At 38.4% G+C, this 18,891-nt stretch overlaps 2 protein-coding genes across 3 annotated transcripts in view; one reads left to right on the top strand and one right to left on the bottom strand.

Annotated features, from left to right (window-relative positions):
• SERGEF (secretion regulating guanine nucleotide exchange factor) overlaps positions 1 to 18,791 on the top strand; it is a 149,879-nt gene extending 131,088 nt beyond the window's left edge. The window contains 2 exon segments of the mRNA XM_064657486.1: positions 16,531 to 16,674; positions 16,677 to 18,791. Coding sequence (XP_064513556.1) covers positions 16,531 to 16,674; positions 16,677 to 16,714 — 182 coding nt within the window. The 3' untranslated portion in view covers positions 16,715 to 18,791.
• The window catches only part of KCNC1 (potassium voltage-gated channel subfamily C member 1), a 126,421-nt gene continuing 115,627 nt past the window's right edge, over positions 8,098 to 18,891 (bottom strand). For both annotated transcript variants that reach the window (XM_064657483.1, XM_064657480.1), the window contains one exon: positions 8,098 to 10,186. In XM_064657483.1, coding sequence (XP_064513553.1) covers positions 10,005 to 10,186 — 182 coding nt within the window. In that variant the 3' untranslated portion in view covers positions 8,098 to 10,004. The remainder of the gene's footprint in view (positions 10,187 to 18,891) is intronic.

Here is an 18,891-nt window from a genome sequence, read left to right as displayed (position 1 = left end):
TAAATTTCCTTTGTAGCAGTTGGTACAGGGCTGTGTTTTGGATTTTTGGATGTGAATAATATTGATAACACACTGATTTAGTTGTTGTGAGTAGGCTAGCAGGGGACAAAGGAGCTGGGAGGGGACACAACCAGGACAGCCAACCCAAACTGGCCAAAAGGATTTTCCAGACCATATGGCATCATGCTGAAGAAAAAACTTGGGAGGGGGGCTGCTGCTGCTCAGGGACTGGCTGGGCATCAACTGGGGTTTGGTGAGCAGTTGAATTGTGCATCACTTGCTTTTGTGTGTTTCTTTATCATTATTATTTCCCCCTCCTTTTCTGTCCTATTAAACTGTCTTTATCTCAAACCCAGGAGTTTTACCTTTTTCCGACGCGCTGTCCCATCCCACTGGAGGGCAGTGAGGGAATGGCTGTGAGGTGTTTTGCTGCCTGCTGAGTTAAACCACAACTGTGTTAAAAAAGAGTGCACCTGTTTGTTCACAGTATGGATTTCTTGTCTTTTCAGCTTTGCTTTACTGTTTTGTGCTCCAAAATACAAAGCTTGTTAACTGTTTATTACCATACTCTGATACTCTTAGCATTGTACTTAGTTATTTGCCAAGAATGAGGTGATAGGTTAGTAATAGCATGAACCAAGTCCTGCTTATTGATCTTCCAATATGATAATAAATAAGTGTACTGACATAGTTACCTGTACAGATAATTAATGGCCGCGTGTTTGGAGCCAGATTCACTGCTATGATAGTAGTGAAACAAGTGGAGTTTTGCCAGCAAATAACTTGGCCTGTTTTCTGTTTGGTGTCTGGAAAGGCATTTTTACTTTGTAAGCCCCAGTGTTTTGAAAGATCTGTCTGCAGGTATATCATGATAAGATGGCAACTGTAATTTCTAGGAAATAGCAGATGTTTAGGGGATCTAGTGAGTGATAACACCAGTAGATGGGCTAATTGGCACATTCTCAATGGGCATATCCCTGGTTTACAGTCTTAAGCCAGTAATAACTGAAGAGTTTATTTGTTGAGTTGGTATGAGTTTTTTTGAAGGGGAGGTATGGCACATCAATTAATAAATTAAAAAGCACAATCTACATGCACAAGATTTTAAATTGGGAAGCTGGTATCTATTGCAGTGTGGAATAATGATTTTAAGTAGCTGAGCTAGAAAAGTGCATGTTGACATTCTGTTTGTGCATAAATTCATTCTTAATGTTGTAGGGCATAGTTGGATGCAAGGAATATTAAAAGAGCTTGACATTGTCTGAACCAAGATTCTGGTGTCCAACAGGAGGTGAAATTCATTTTATTCTAATCACTGATTAAAATTTTATTAGCAGACTTTAAAAATATTGGTGGAGTAGCTCTTAAGGGATGAGCAACCTAAACATGTGCCTTCCTGTTTCCATAGCAACACATCATTTTCATCCTTTCCAGGCAGCCTAGATTGCATTGTGTACTGCAAGAGTGTTAGATTCAGAAGAGCTATATTAACAGCTCAGTAGTTTTCCCTAAACCTTGCTATTAAAAATTTTTGTTTTGGATGATGAGTAGAATAAAAAAAGTGATTGTGATTATTGTGCCTTTTTAGAGAATAAATCATGGCAGCAGAGCTGAAAATGAGAAATAACAGGCAACTGGGGTAAAGTATTTTGGTCTGATTCCTTGACTGCAAAACCTGTGACCATGCAAATCCACTTTGTCAATAAGGTCAAGGTTTTTGCAGGTATAGTTCTTGCTCTGGTGGTAATTGTTAAAATCTTTGGAAGTGTTTTTGATTCATATTGTTTGAGCTGTTGGAGAGAATTGAAGTAATGTAGTAAAGGTTAAGGCTATAAATGGTGGCCATTAGCAAGGATCAATTTTCCAGCACTGTGGTTCATGGCCTTGGAAGCACATTTAGAGGTGGCATTTTCAAGCTCAACGTAAGCGATTTGGTAACTTTCCAGGATACTTGAGGCCGTTTCAGACTGCAGCATATTCATATTTTGCTGTGAGCTTGAAACTGTTTTGTTGGATTTGGAATGTCAAACTTGTCTGTCAAGTTGTAGAACTTGAAGACTGGGACAGAGCATCTCAGTATCATTTTCACACAGTTCTCAGTTGCTGTGAACATGGGAAAATCCTTTTAAAAGCATATCCTTTGGATAGGGAAATATCTTTTAGAAAAATGCATCTTTTGTCTTGTCTGTAAGAGATGAATAATTCAGTATATCCCTATGCAAATGTTTTGTTACTCTCTGTGAAAAAATGTGTCCACCCTATTCTTCTCTCCACTTATGTAGTGTCAGTTTTCCAGTGATGAATCTTTGTCAAATGCAGCAATGTGCTACAGTGTTTTCTGAGCTGATTGCACATGTGTCTTTGCTTTGGCATTGTGGAGGCTTAAATTACTGTTTAAACTGTGAGTTTTAAAATGCTATTTTAATGTTACCAGTGTACAGTAAAAGAAGCAAATTACCATAGGGAAGTATTTAAGCAATGCATAAAGATGAAGATCACCACAATATTTTCCTTTGGCCTTTAGGATGTTTAATTTTCTATTTCTCCATTTGTATAAATTTTTCCAGTGAGGTGATTTGAGGCATGTCAATAAAAATCAAGAGCTTTCACAGTAGTTGTCGCTATAGTTACATGATGCAGCTCTGAGCCTTCTGCACAGAAAATAAACCACCTGCAATCCCCTAAAATCCTTTATTGGCAGAGAAAGATTGAAAGAGACACCACTGGTGTGCAGGTACAGAGCAAATTCTACATTGCACTGATATCCTTGCAGCTAATGCTGTCTTCACGTGGAGATCAGCAGAAATGCTGTATGGATGAGGACAGCATGGAAAGGGCACAAAAGATATCTTTTTATGGGGAAAAAAGGTGCTGGACCCAGAAAATGGAAGATAAGAAATAAGTTCCAAAATGAATTAAAAATAATCTCAGTTCATAGATTATCTTTGCTCCAGGAAAAGAGGGACTAAGTTACCTTTTAAAGCCCTCTGAGTTGTAGCCCTCCATGGAGGCAGGAATGTCACACTCACAGAATGCTGCTGTTCTGACTCCAGAATTCAGTGCTTAACTTAATCCTCAGGGTCTGTACAGCCCAAACGTTGAAATCAACACTGACTCTTTGGCTTTTTGTCTCAACAGATCTCATATGCATTTCAGGAGCCCTAAAATGGCTTTTAGCATGGCTTCTCTGTACTGAACTTACTTAACTGAATTCCGCTTTCACTGTGTATTCTTTTCTCTTTTCTATATGGCCATTAATTTAAGGAGTTCATATGACTTACTGCCGTAAACTGTAAACTTCCCTGGGAAAGACAAATGTCCCTGATCTGTGGATGGGTAAACAGAAGCACTGAGAAGTGTTTTCCTATGGAATCACTCTGTAAAGCAGGCCTTTACCTTCATTATTCCCTTTCTTGAGTTCTTTTTATGACTGAATAAAGTAATATGGGTTTAGTTCATATCAGTCACCATGTGAGAAAGGACAGTTAAGAAAGGGTGTGATGTCTCATCTTATGTTAAATTTTAATGTTAATTTTTCAAGTATATTCTAAATACACAGAGGAACCAAGATTCTAGGACCAAGTAACACCTTCACTGCAGAGTTTTTATTCACTTTTTTCTTAAATTCCAGATTTACAAAGCAGTGTGAATCTAATCCTATGGATGATTAAATAAAACAGAGATTTTTACAGTTTTTTCATTACTTGTTTTCATTCCACAACATCTGTGGGCTCAAGGTGAGGTCAGACAATGTAGTAGAGGAGGCAGTGAAAGATGACCCCTGGCCTAAGGACAAAGCAATATAAATAGCAAAAGTAGTCAAAATGAGGTGGAAAAATGTAGAAATAGTGGAGTCAGTGAGTAGACTTTAGTCAGTAATGCTGGCAGCACTCAGAGGTTTAGTCCTCTGCTGTCTGCTGCTTCTTGTGATGATTTCTGCCATTTTTCAGAGGGAAGGTCTGACCAGATCCCTTCAGAGCTCAGGAAGGAGGATTATATTTTTGCTTTGTGCAGGGTAATTCTCCCTCTATAATGAGAAAGTTTAGAGTCACGTGGCCGAAAGGAGCAAAGCCTTAGTAACGGAGACCGATAGCTGGAAATGAAGGAATTAGTCATGACTTAGGATTTTGCTTTCAACTGGAGTCAAACTGTTTTCCTCATGGCTTCTTTTCTCATTCCCATCAAGGCTTGCCTTCACTTCTTAAATCCTGTTAAGACCTTTCTTGATTACCAGTTGGAGAAGCAGCTTTGAATCCATCCATGTAGTCAGCCTGGTTACCTAATCACATTGCCAGCTAAGTAATTTTTGCATCTCCTGAGACTTGGGTCAAGCCAGTGCACGCTGACATGTGGCTGAACTTGACTTACATTGCCTTGCAGATGAAAAGTTGTGGTCAGTATCATGTTAGTCAAATGAAATCTTCAAAAATAGAATTATGCTTTGGGGTGAATACAGTGTTGTCATTGTTTAATTGTCCCCTGGAGAGGCGAAAAATTTCACAGCAGCAAAAGCATCCAAAAAACATCTCTTACAGAGAGAGAAGGAAGCATTTGTGCCTGCTAGAGCTTTGGCAGCTTTCTAAAACAAATTAAAAAACCCCAACCAAACCAAAAAACCCACAACACCTAATTAAAAAAAAGAAAAAAAATAAAGTGGTGTGGGAATTGTAGACTAATTAATTAGAAACATCTCCTAAGAAATTTCTGAAAAAGATAACCTTTCATGCTGGAAAGTAAACAGTTCCATGAACAACCTGTCAGCAAGACACGTTGGCTAGGAGAGAAGGTGTTGAAAATTAGACCAATTGAAATTATTTGAACCATATTTCAACACGGAGATTTTAAAATGTTCTAAATAATAGCTACTACTTAGACATAAAAATTAGTTCTGTATCCTAAGGAATTATTCAAGTGTGAAGTTTTTCTCCATAAGAATAGGCATTCTCATGCAGAAATTGGTAACAAACTTATCCCTCAGGTAGCTCAATTAAGTATGTATACATGTATAAGTATGTGTTCATGTATATTTGGATGAACTAGATGCCAAAGATGCAGTGAAACTATGAAGATAGAACATGGTGTTTACTGAAGTGGCATCTAATGCAGAGCTCACCATCTTGCTGTAGAAGGTTTTGTTAACTACACGACATTTTGAGTTGTCTGTGCACAGAAGACCTTTTGGAAGATTAGTTTACATCAGTATGTTCAAAATTGTTTAAAGCTTTTCTGGGCAATTGAAATCTCAGTGGGTTTCTGATTTTTGCTTGTGAAATATCTGATTTTTCAGAAGGCTCAATTTTTTCTGACAGCAAATTTGTAAAGCAGGTTGGGCTGGGCAGCTAAAGATTATGGTCTTTATTTTTAACCTTTCTGTATCAGAAGTTATACAGAGAGCTTTAAAATGCTGCTAAGCATCCAACCCTTCCCCTACCCCCTAAAAAAAAGACAAAATAAAAAAGGCTCTTATTTGGGGATTGTTAGCATTTTTAAGTCTTTGAATGAATTGGGAATGAGTCACTTCTGCAAAGTTGATTGGACACTTAAAATTCTAATTTTTACTTTGTCTATTCCTGAGTACATTAAGAAACCTCTAGAATCAATGGCATTTTGGTTCACCCATGAACCAACAGTTCTGTTAATACGTGAGCTAAAGAGTAAAGATCTCTTGGCTTTACTGTACAAGAAATATTTTCATGATTGGTATTCAGTTATCACTAAATCAGAGAAAAACACTTTTAAAGTTATTTAAGGAAACATCTCAACATTGTCTGACTTTGTCATCTTCGTGTTTGGTTGTTCTATTTTCCAGTGGTGTAAAGTATAAATTCAGCTTCTCTCACATTCCTGTTGCAGGTTAGTGAGAACTACTTTGTATAGTGTTCATCTGTTTGTATGTTATATACATAGTCCTGTGGACATACATGCATGCCATGTATTGCTTTTCTCACTGCATACCGAAGCTTTCTGTTTTACCAGAAGTTTGGGCTGATTTGGTTTTAGTCTTTTGCACTATTTTCTGAGTTCTCATATTATAATATTATCCATAACTTAAAAGCTTTTTATACTATTACTTTTTCTTTAGAGTAACGATAAATATTTGTCATAGGGCCAAGTGTGGCCTTACATTCCAAGTAATTATTTTCTGTCTAGCTTTTTTTTCTAGGTTGCTTTCTATAGCTGCTCCTACTCTGTAATTAGTCTAGAGCCAAATATAAAATGGAAGAAACTGGCTTTCTCTGTGGACACAGGAAAGAATAGTAAGGCCAATACACAGAGACCCCATATTTCCAGTGTTCCTGCTTCCTTCAAAGCAAGGAGAACAAAACTCTTGAATTCTTAATTTGGCCATGTATTCTTTCAGAGGTAGAGATATTTGTTTTGTCTTTTTTATTCTGAAGAATACTTTGTTATCCCTGGTTTCTGGCAGATACAGTCTTTCCAAAATGGTGTCAGATATTCCTGTCTTCATTCCAGCTGGTTTCCTCTTCTCCCTGAGGTTATGCAGAGGATCAGATGGGATAGTGCCAAACAGCATCTCAGGGACCCAGCTTGCATTGTCCATTCTGGTCTCCGACCTTCTGGAGCTGGCATGGCACCTCTGAATCCCTCTGCCTATCAGCTGTTCTTCCTGTCACTGTGCCAAAGAGAGATTTTACTTTCCAACCTCAGATCCCTGCACCTGATGTATGAATGCTGTTTTCACTATAGCTATTTTACCAGCATAGAGCCTTCCCAAATCTTCGTTCGCAAAGCCTAGCCATGATGATGATTTTACCAGCATCCAAAAAAAATGTAGTAGAGCAGAAACTTTCAGAAAACATCTTGCAGTATTGATTGAAGGAGATTTTCATCTCAGGACACTCTTTGTGCTTGCCTTCTTCCAGGGAATGACTTGATCTATTTCCTCAACTTAAGGAGCTAACCCCAATTCAGAATTTAGATGTATCTTACTTATACTGATGGAGGCAAAGTGGTGAGGTGTCCCCAAAATGTACCTTGAACCTCATGTGGCAGAGATGGTGCTTGCCTTTCCTAATTAGAACAACTCAAATGGTGTCACTTGGTACCCAGTGGCATCCTGAATTCTACCAGTGTTTCTTTCCTAGTCTTGTGCCCTTCTAGGGAAGATTAGTTAAGAGTGGTGTGAAGAGTAAGTGTATGGACATCCTCACGAAGGAGGATGAAGGTAGAAATGTGAAGAAGCTGTGCTGTGGCAGGGTTATTCCCAGACTAACTGGCCTGAGTTTGTAAAAGGTGTTTGCACACACCCATATGTACTCTGTACCACTCCAAGGCTGGGGTTTCTTTAGCCCTGTGTGTTGCTTAAAATGCTCAGGTTTTGCCAGCTTGGTATTGAAATTCAACGGCTTTTTTTTTTTTCATCAACAATTATGGATTTGTAATTAAATAGCTCAGTGAATAAAAGTAAAGGATAATAATGTAAAATTAATCCGTGCAGATATAAATAGGTAAAAGTTAGCAAGCTTTGCTTTACGTCTTGCCCAGAATCTGTTCTGCACCAGAAGGGACGTATGTCAAAAACTATTTGCAATTTGTTTGGGGTTTTGTTGTGGGTTTGTTTTTTAATTTTTTTTTTTCAGTATTCAGCTACTGTTTCACTTGCGATAGAAAGTTAACACCAGCCCAGCTCTGCACAGCCAATGTCAGGTAAAAGCACTGTGTTTCATCAGCCCTTCTGAGCAAATGTGGCTTGCCTTTGGTGCACAAACTTGAAGTGAACCTCCTTAAGGGTTATGTTTGAAGTCTGAATCGTGGGATTTTTATTTTTTTTTTTTTGCTTTCTTTCATCTTTTGTCACAGCTCTGTCAACTATCTCTAATTTCTTCTTTGGAAGGGATCCCATTCACAGAACTATGTTGTAGGAGATGGAGGGGAATGGTGGCTGTGTGTGCCATCAGTGTTAACGTGGGGATATTACCAATGTGTTCATTTTTTACTCTTTTTCTAGCTGCTCAAATGACCCAGCCCTTGTTATATCTGTGTAGATCTAAACTTACCCCATTTAGACCCCAAAACAGTGGCAAGTATAGGAGTCCCTGTAACAACAGGCACAAACTGAGACAGACAGACAAGGCACATGAGCCATAGGAGTTTTATTAGATGTGCGCTTGCACTACAGTACAGTGTGGTATAGGCACACTTGAACCAGATACAAGTGGGTTAACTCAAGTACAACAGTTGCAGCACAGAGGAAACTTGTGATCCACAAATCCTGCCCTGAAAGGAGGGTTAGTTCATCCGGAACTCTCTCGGACTACAGCTATGCTATAGCTTGTATCAAGCTCAGTATTTTAAAGCTCTTGGGCACACGTCCTAGGGTGCTGCCACTGTTACAACTGCACTGTGACACTTGCAGGGGAGCCATCATCTGAGCCATTGCGATATGCTAAGATTACGACTTGAAAGTTTGCAAAATAAGGCATCCCAATAATGTCATTGCTGAGCTGCAGCTACTTTTGTTCTGTGGCAACTGCGTAGCTGTGAGAAAATCTACTAGTTCAGTCAGTAAGATGGAAACTGAGAAACTCAGTGACCACTTGTTTCCTTGATTTTTCTCTCTGCATTTCTAACGCTTTCGCTTATGACTGCTGGAATTCATCTCAGATTACTTGTTAAGCATGGGGAAGAAAAGCTCTCACTTGTTTAATATCAACAAGCAGGTTTTTTTAGACTTCACTTGACAGTAATGCACATTCATATCATGTATCTTGAAACTTGACCAAATGCAGCCTTGCAATTGCTAAGGGAAAATGAAAGGGGAAAAGTTCAAACTAAAGCCCATTTAAACACAAAGCTATTTTACATTAAGATGTCCGTGTGGAAGGTTTACACATTTCAATTCTTGGTTCTGAGTTAGAGAATTGTATTCTGCAGAAAAGGACACCTTTATAGATAAACCCTAGAATGCTCACTTTTGTTCAGTGCAAACAGCCCTTCATGGGAAGAGAACAGCAGTCAGATAAGAAGAAGGTAAATGTGGCCATATGGAATATTTTTTTAGCTTCTGTTATATCAGTATTTTTTATAAGCTGCCAAGGACTGGCAGTCATCTGTAGCCTGGTCTGTGTGATGGCCTTAAAGCTCATGCTTGTAAATAGACCAGTTCTACAAAGGGTTGCCTTATGACACATGTTAAGCACCAAAGCATTTCCAAAATATCTTTTTCCAACCTAGCTGTTCCTTCTTGAGGAGAGAGTTCCTGAGAGCCCAGTGGGGTCTCTTGTCTCTGACCTCAGCCGATGAAGTAGGAGGAAGTGCCATTTCACCTGCGTGCTGCTGCTCATCTTGCTGACTGTACTTTCTCCTGCTCTACGATTTGCTTAGTGCTTTGAAAGCTACATGTAATACTGGAATGCAGTTTGAGGGGGTTCTCAGATTCTTGCTTCTGTGTTCATCTGTTACTTTTCCCAGGCCTGTGCTGAAGATGACCATCAGTTCCAGGTCTTGGATATAACGTTGTAGGTCAGGTAAATCGCAGCCGTCCCCTCCTTTTCTTTGTATAATCATTTACGTAAGTTTAAAGTGCGTGTAAATTTGAAATGGTAATGCTTTAATACCCAAAATACATGGGCATAAATGACCATGGCACCATGTGGTCCCATGGGACACTTGAATGACTTGCAGTCTTCTAGATGTGCTCTGACATACTGCTTTGTGTGGATGACCTCTTACTAAGCACTTAGTCTAAGGTATTTTCTGTATATTCCATTTCACATCATACAGAGGGTCATGAGACTTGCAGTCTCTGGCTCTGTGATGAGATCGTGATTGTCTAGTTCTGGTCACACAAAGTTAAAGCACTGTGACACGTTTAATGCCTGTCACTGTGAGAGGCAGGGATGTAAGTTCTGAATGAATGTCACACTCTTCCATGCCTGATATTCTGATGGAACAGACATTTGTGCCACGGTCAGAGCCTCAAGACAAATCTCTCCATTAACTAATTTCTGTCTGTTCTTGTCCTGTACTTAAGCAAGCAAAATTTAAAGATTTTCTTGTCTTCTACAGGTGTAAAAAAAAGCATCTTTAATGCTTAATCCTCTCTGCACTGCAGCTGCTTCGTGTATGATATAATCCTCATGTATTGTCAGCGGACCAGTTACGTTCAGTCTTGCACAAAGTCGTGAGCCCAGGTTTTGTTCTGTGTTGAGCTGGAGATGCTTTCCTGTTGGGAAGGAATTGACATGGTTGAGTAAAACCAAAAGGAAAACCTTTGCAACCCCTGTGAGCATTAGACATAGTACTATTTGTGTTTCCCTGTGGAAACAGAAATGTGAACAGATAATCCTTGCAGTAGATTTCTCTCCTTGCTACCTACACACAGCAAAGCAATCATCTCCATCTTACAGGGCTTCAGTGTCACCACAGAAGCTACGAAGGTGCAGCAGCCCAAGAAATCTGTAGTTGCAAGTCTCATTTTTACGTCATAGGATATAGTTTTGTGAATTTCTTCCTCTGTTTTTGGCTTCAAAATGACAATGCATAACAGAGAAGGAAAAATAAAATCCATCATAAACTAGCCTGAGTGGTAACCTAAACCATGGCTTATTTGATGTGGAATGATTCTTTCAAATAGATACATATTAATTTGTGCAGTGAGCCATTCGGCTCCTGCTTTGAAGTGCCCTGTGAGAACAGAACAAAATTTCTGTTGTCATTGTAAATTGGCAAGATAGCACTTCCTCTAGGGATGGGCTCAGTTATTTGCCCAGTGCTTAAAACAGTGCACAGGAAAATGCTCAGCATGTTTGCACGAATCTGCTATGGCTTTTTTTGCTAAGTGCCATTCTTACTGCATCTTCCTCTAATTCTCTGCATTGCTTATGTGGGATTCCTCTGGCTGTGCCAGATGTGCTACATGACCCTTCGCTGTGCACTTGGAAATTATAATACACACGATTCCTTCCCCTTCCCATTTTGTAACTCTCAGCTATTCATATGCTATGGAAATGAGAACAGAAGAGATTAGATGTGCTCTGTGCTGCTCTTCTGTTTGCAGTTTGTGGGATAGACACTGATATTGAAGAACAAACTAGAAATTAGACTTTCCCAACTGAAAGTAATTGCAAAGGATATGTATAGCCTTGTTGCTCCATTTTGAAGTACTGCACATGCCTAAGCCATACTAGGCATCTTGTATTCTCAAGTCGATTTTCTGACTCTCTTCAATAGGTAGTTATGGATTATAATTGGATATTTTGACAGTTGGCCTTGAGGCCCTGACCCAGTTTGAAGTCCCTGCTGTATTACACAAGATACAAGTATAGGCAGAGAGAAGGTCCAACTAACAAAACAGTGCTTCTGCTGGGAAAAAATAATAATTCACATAAGATATTAGTTTAGAGCACCAAGTCAGAGGCCTCTATGTAGTGCAAGCTTCGTACATTTCTTATGATTAGCTGTTTGAGGACGTTGAAAGTTCTTTCCAGATACCAGGATGAACCACAGTCACATGATTTTTCACCTGTGTAAAATGACAGCTGTGGAGGGGACTGAGTGGTCTTGGTCCACTGCCTGGGGAGAAGCTACTCATGTAGAGTGAGGGCAGATTGTTGACCAGAGGCTAACTTTGAAATCAGCATGTCTTTAGCACCATAACTTTGTACGTAATATCAAAAATGTGTGGTTTTTCTTATCTGTGTGTTGTGTTAGCACTGCAATGCGTCTGATTTTTATCAAGCTTACTCAGTTTAAAGCCAGACACACATTCCTGAGAGTTTTGGTCCTGAACAACTCCACCAGCAACTCGATGGGCTGCCTAGAGCACATAACAGCTTGCTCCTTGAAAATGTGGCTCCATAATAAAAATCAACTATATGAATCTCATAGTTATTTTTGAGTTTTGGAGGTACCATATAGTGTCTTGAGATGATGTCATCATACATTCCACTTACCAAGCTTTGCCTTTAATAAGATTTTGCAGAATGCTTAGACTTCCCTTTTAGTTACTAATACGTTTCCATATTTTTTCTTCAGAAAACAATTGATATCAATCCTGTTTCTTATATTCTAAGAATCTGCAGATCTTTTGCACTAATGACAGAGTTGTTGCTATCAAAACCACAAAAGTTTAGAGGGATATTTCTTTCCTTTTATTTTACCTGACACTCTGAACCACTAGATGGCCTTAAAAAAAAAAAAAAAAGATAAGAAAAGAAAATTTATTCATTTGTGTTTTACAGCTCCTTGGGAGAAATATGGTCTAAATCTCTCCTTCTGTGTAGTGTGACATTGTTCTTTGTGAGGTTTTGTATGCTTTCAAATAGTCAAGGGAGGATAGGTGAGACACCTGAATTTTGTCTGTGGTCCAGCCCTGATGCTGTTTAAAGTCTTTTGACTTGCGCTGAGCTGATCTCCTGCCTACTGTAACTTCGTCTATAACCATCTGTAGAGTAGCACTAATTTAAGATTAGAGAGAAATAATAATTTGAGGTATTGTGAAGCATTGCTAAGAGCACAGAGCCAATGTAATAGAGCTGTACTAAAACATTTTAACAGATCCCTAAAATGTGAAGCTCTCTCTTGAATGGCTTGGCCTTAAGATACTTGGCTTGTCTTTAAGGCAAACTTCTGCTTTTGTGGTTGAAAGAGCAGGAGAGGAGAAACAGAAAAGAGAATCTTTTGAAGACTCCAGTGATAAGCCTCCAGGGCACAGGCTGGTTTAGAAGCAGACTGTTTGTAGCCTGAAGCTAGGTTGCAGTGATATTTGCAGCTTCCTTGTTTCCAGTTTTCCTTGCTTTGCCTTCAGACTGATTGTAAGCATATGATTTAACGTAACCTGTCTTCAGCTGCATAAAACTGATATGCCTAGGCTAGGACAATCACTTGGTCTCTCTTTATAGTCACTGAAGTGAGATAGATTTGATTTTAACACCAGTGTTTGAATAAGATGAATTGCCTATTGGAGACATGTAGATGTCCCCATTGGCTCTCGTGGAAAACTAGAGGATAATGATCTGTAGCTAAGTTGCTTGATTTTTAGATGGCTGAAATTAAGTGCAGTGAATCTCACCCAGAGCATCTTTATTTGCTAACCTTGATTCTTCCATCTGAAGAACAAAGAGCTCAGCAATGAGGAGCAACCCTAAATCCTCTACTTTCTCCAGAATCCTGTTCACTATGATGCAGCTTTATTTTTCCTAGAAATAATTTTCTGCAGTTTAATCAACTTGTATATTGCCATTGTCACTTCAGTTACCTTGAAAAAAGCCTGGATAATTATTGCAGACAGAAGGAGGGCACTAGCCCCTTCTTGTGTAGTTTGACCAAAACAGATTTGTTAAGGACCTTTTTCTCCCTATGTTTTGTATATTTAATGTTTGGGGGAAAGTTCTGCATAGCATTGCTGTAAACTTCAATTAGTGTGACTGTGAATGCACTGAAATTCCCTTGGGATCATCCATGTGAGTTCTGTGGTTTTCATTTGTACCTTGACTATTTATGTTTTAAATGGGAAAAGGTGAGTGTGATGTCTTATGTGGTTTCACTTAAACAGTGACATAGAGCAACCTTCCCTCACCTCACCAAACACAAACCGTTTTGTTTGAGAACATGCTACAGTGCTTGTGCTAAATTTTGTTAGAGGCAGTTTGTAGCTGTATTAATACACATCATTTTAATGGTCTTTCATCCTGGGAAGGTCTGGCACAGGCATAGAAATTGAATTTTCTTGTGAAGACATGTAGGGCTGCTTGGTCTGTGTTGAGGTTTTTATCAGCAATAAACTGTGAATAGAAGCAACCGAAAAGAAAACAAGCAAGAAAAAAGGAGAAAAAAAAAAAAAGAAAAAAATTGACATGGAATGGTGTCCTTTTTCCAGAGGCTAACCATTAGTTCTCCTTAGGGTCTTTCTTTAACTCTGCAGATATTCCTTCCATGTAATTTTTTAGATAGATGCCTCATTACCTTCGATCTTCGTTGACTTCAATTTCTGTGCCAGTGGTTCACAGAGCTGCTTGTTCCCTCCTGACCGTTTTCACTGCAGTCATTTTGCCCAGCCCTCCTCCAAATTTTGTTAATATATTATTGCCAAAAAATGGACTTGATATGTTTCCTGAAAATTCTGTTTTCTCTCTCATGAATCAAGCATCTGGCTATTTGTATGGACAAACTTTTGGCTAAATCTTCTACATGCAGATGTAGTACAATACACCTTTTATTTTCACAATAAAAATTTTCTGCCTTTTAGCTTTCCTGATTCTGACTTGGTGGTGATGAGAAACATTTTTGTGGCCTGTTATTCCGTATCTGTCAGCTGTCCTTTCATCTCTTCATATTTCTTCCTGGCTCTCCATAGATGTATGAGGCATTTTTGAATAAGATCATTCATACATAAACCCTAGTTAATTTTTCTTTTGCCAGTTTTCACTCTCGTCCCATTTCAGTAACCCTGGAGCTCACTGGAATCACACAGAAAAACCTATTTTGGTGGCCTATTTACCTACTTGGAGAAGTAAAGGCTGGAAGAGACTCCATGATCCTTATTTTAGGGGAGATGTTCTTGTCTGGAGGCTTCCTAGCTTGTAAATGTTTCTATAATCTTTTTTCAAAAGATGCTTCACTTGATATCTTTATCAGTTTGAGAGGTTAATACTGCACTGTTTCTTTGAATATTTATTGTACAATTAATGTTTCATGGAGCAGTTTGTAATACAAAGTGATCAGAAACTTTTTGGTCTCCTCTCTCTTGTCCTGATGGGACAGGATGAAAAAAGAAATAAAAAATCCTTTAGTCAGATGTAGTGAGTCTCCATAAAAGCATATAAGTTCTTGTACTAATTGCTGGTAATCTATTAACAAAAAGTATACCACATTCATCTTATTAATGCAAGGGCATGTTATATTCCCTTTCCACTGGAAGTTCCCCCACTCTTAAATGGACTTAGTCTGCAGGGTTCACATATTAACTGTGCAAAAAAAATTGCCTTTTCTCAGGTGTAGCTTCCTTGAATAATTGGTTTGTGATGTGTCCCTAGTATGGGTTTGGGGTGTCTTTCTCCTGCTTTTTAATATTTACATAAACATTTTTACCTGGAACCTTACAAAAAAAAAAAAAAAATCCCATTAACTTGTAGGATGTTCTGTTGATATTTAAATGGTATATGTTGCACATTCAGTTTCTGGTATTTTTCAGCAGCACGTGTACGTGCATTTGGGATATAGGCTGGGCTGTCAGTACTGTGCGTGCATAGCCATGGGAACATCTGGTGCCTTCTGAGATAGGAATAACAGAGCTGCTGTATTAGGTGAGATGTGTCTAGGCTACTGGGATGTTCTAGTGGTGTTTTGTTGTGTTCCGTTGACTTAAAGATTGTCAGGAAAATAAAATGTCATTGCTTAATTACATCAGGAAAATGAAATGTCATTGTTTAATTACATCTGACTTCAGTAATGTTTACACTTAATTACAGGAGAGAAGAACTTCAATATACTAATAATGTAAAGAGAGCAGATGACAGTGAAATATTACTGGATGTGCAGGAAAGATGGTCCTGCTAGCTTTGCAATAATCTGTTTCTGAATTCTGAAAAGTAAAATTATGACTGGGATTAGATTTTTGAATTTCATCACTTTTCTTCTCGTTATTTGGAATCCAGAAAGATACTTCATGCTGTTAATACCTGCTGTTTTTCAAAAATGCCAGTGGCATCAGAAAAATGATTATATGGCAGGATGGCTTTCTTTTTTATTACAAAAAGTCACAGGCACAGTCTCTGTCAGCCAAATAAAGAATAGAAAATAGGGAAAAAATAGCTCTTGTAGTTCAGAATAAGGGGCTTTGGTGGATTTTTTTTATTATGCCAGCCATTATAGAACAAAATCTGCATATTTTGCTTCAAGAAAGAGTACTATGGGTAATAATAATACATGACTCGTTATTTGGGATATGAAAGAGTAGATGTTACAAAAATAAATAATAATGAGTGAAAATAAGAATAATAAAAGCAGTGAAACGATGTCAAAGCAAGCATAAGAGGTAGGATGATTAAGAGTAAGGCAGGCTGTCAGAGACTTGCATTTAAAGGAAAAAGGTGACATGTGAACTTGAAACTAGGAATGAAATTTAATTTGGCTGCTCTGTGACTCTGTGTTCCCCAGCCCTGCAGATCACGCTGTGAATTATTAAAGTCACTGTGCTTGATTTATGATACTTTTGCTTACTAGTGGGAACTTGAAAGACAGGCATTTCACATCATTTCAGGGGGGGTCCTTAAAATGTGGAGAGATTTCTGTGGGCTCTGCAAAAATACCGAACCATATATTTACTAAGGGATTTTCAAATGCCTTTGTTATTTTAATCTCTCTTGTTTTGTTAACAATATGGAACAGGATGGAGAATAATTCATTTGTGTTTATTTATATTTTCAAGAGAACCAGAACATTTTTCCCCACCTTAGCAGAATTTCTTAGAACCTAAGTAGGACAAATTGACTAATCTGCTCCTCAGAACTAACCAAAGCTGTTATATTTCTTTGATGTTTATTCTGTATTTTCTGTCTTCTCTTTTAGGTGGCCAATGCTTCTCCTGGGGATGGAACGAACATGGGATGTGTGGTGATGGCACAGAAGCAAATATTTGTGTCCCGAAGCCAGTCAAAGCTCTCAGTTATGCAAAATTAATTGGATGTGGGGCAGGACACTCCATGGCTCTTTGTCAAACTCCACATTAGACTTAGCACACCTGGAGTCATAACATCATGGATGTGTGTGGACCTCTTTGGGTTGCATAGCTCAGAAGAACTACAAAAGAATTGCCCATGATTAACACAATAGTTGGAAAGTGCAGATGTTTTTTCTAAATCTGAAAGGAACAACTATGGATAGAAAACTATAATAGTTTAAAAATTGTTTCATGGGTTCTGTCACAGGCATTGACTTTCTTACCCATAGATAGAATTACAAACATTTTGTCTCGAAGCAAAACAACTGAAGACAGATTTACTTCTTATTCTTCTGAGAAGTCTTTGGGGAAGAAACCAACTTGTTAATCACTTATCTTTGGTGTATAAATTCAGTCTGAGGAAATGGTCTGAGAAGGTGGTCTTTTGTTATTGTATCTTTACATCACTATAAGCATATGTTGCACCTGCCAACTTCTGCTGGAGTTGTGAGCTCCCAGCAGCTCAGAAAATCGTTTGTATCACAAAGAAATACCAGTGAACATAAATAGATGCATACACACAGTTTAAACAGAAGATTAGGATAAAAAAAAAGTGGTGATATAATTTAGAAGGCTGGTAAAAGGGGGAAACGAGACCCTTTTGAACTAGCTTTATCTTGATGAAACTGTGAAAGGAGCAGTATTTCTGATGTTCTGTGCCAGGCATCAGTTTATTATAGATTTACAGGGATGCAAATCTGTGTGAATTATCATTAACTTGCAAACCAAACCTGAAGTTTCTGAAGCTACTGCTTAGGGAAGAAAAAATTTTAAGAGCTCTTGGAAACAATCTAAAAATTCTTATCAAAGGGCCTAAGTTGGTTGTAGCTGTCAGCAACAGTTTGATCGGACGTAACTCCTGTATTCCAGCTGCCTTTGAATAGGAAGACATCAAAATCTAACTAGAAAGATTTTACAAGTTCTCCAGCCTAAAAGGCACACCAAAATAATCCTGATGGTTTCAGGTTAGTTCTCACTTCGTTTCACAGCCCAGCTGAGTTACTGTTCATGGCATGCCCACAGTACTTGTTCCAGGTGAGTGCTTGACGGAGAACGTAGGCCTAACACTTGTTTTGGTAGGAGAAATGAAAAAGTGTAAAATAAAATATCTTCAGATATTATTAGCTGCCTATGCTGAGCAAAATTTTGGAAGCTATTTATAAAACTGGTTTTTTCACTCAGATACATTGGATGCTATTAAACTGGGTGTTTACCACCCACAATACTTACATTTGCTGTGGTACTCAATGTATTTCAAGTTCTAAATATAGAGAGTTCTACTGTGTGGTAAATGCACCTTTTAAGGAGACCTACTGTTGCTAAACACTGGTTTACTTTTTAAAGCAGGCTTGCCAGGGAAGAAGCCTTTCAGAATTAAAAAATACTCAGAGAAAGGCTCTTGGGAAATAGGACAGGAAGACTTTCTAATGATGTGTCAGTTTACACATGAAGGGGAAGGAATTAAGGTGATAATACGAGCTGCAAGGGTTTTTTCGCCCTTGGTTTTACAGCAATTAGAGTTCATGGCCTCATTTTCAAAAGTATTTTATTTTTCCATTTGATGGATGAGAAACTTGAACAGACTATGAAGTGGATTTTAGCTATTATAGATACCAAAAGAATTGGTAAGAGTAACGAAATGGATCCTCTGCAAAAAGTGTGAAATCGAGACTTGTTTTGTAAGGTGGGTTTTTTAACCCATGTATTGGTTTTGGTTCTTCACAGCAATATATTGTTTGAGACTGTGACTTCTTGTACTTTTACTTATCTAAGCTGGTATTTATTGACTGTCCACAGTGCCATTTTCAGAATACCAGAGCATCTCTACTATATGCACTGAACAGCTTCTCATGCTTTTTTCAGCAGTGCTGTCTGAGGTTTCTACTTCTGTTTTTCTCCAAAACCTGTGTACCAAATAAACATGTTCCCTCATTTCAGTAATCATGTCCTCTAAACAATCCTGTTCCTTCATTAATCACAGCTAGTATGCAAACCCTACATCGGGGTTACTGGGCTGGATGTGTTTCGACTGGGTGTGCTGTTGCTGCAGTTCATTTCAGAGGAGTCCAACAAATTATGTAACAAATAAATGTGAGTTGGTTATTTGAAATGTTTTTCAGTTTTTCAAACCTGTAACATGAACTCACTTTTGGAACAAAATGAATGATTTGGGGTGATAAGGTGAGGAAAGAAAGAAGTACTTTGGTTTG

The sequence above is a fragment of the Pseudopipra pipra genome, chromosome 6, assembly GCF_036250125.1.
Source record: "Pseudopipra pipra isolate bDixPip1 chromosome 6, bDixPip1.hap1, whole genome shotgun sequence".
NCBI classification, from domain to species: Eukaryota; Metazoa; Chordata; class Aves; order Passeriformes; family Pipridae; genus Pseudopipra; species Pseudopipra pipra.
Note: the sequence above shows the minus strand (reverse complement) of the source record. Positions and strands in the feature narration are given on the sequence as shown.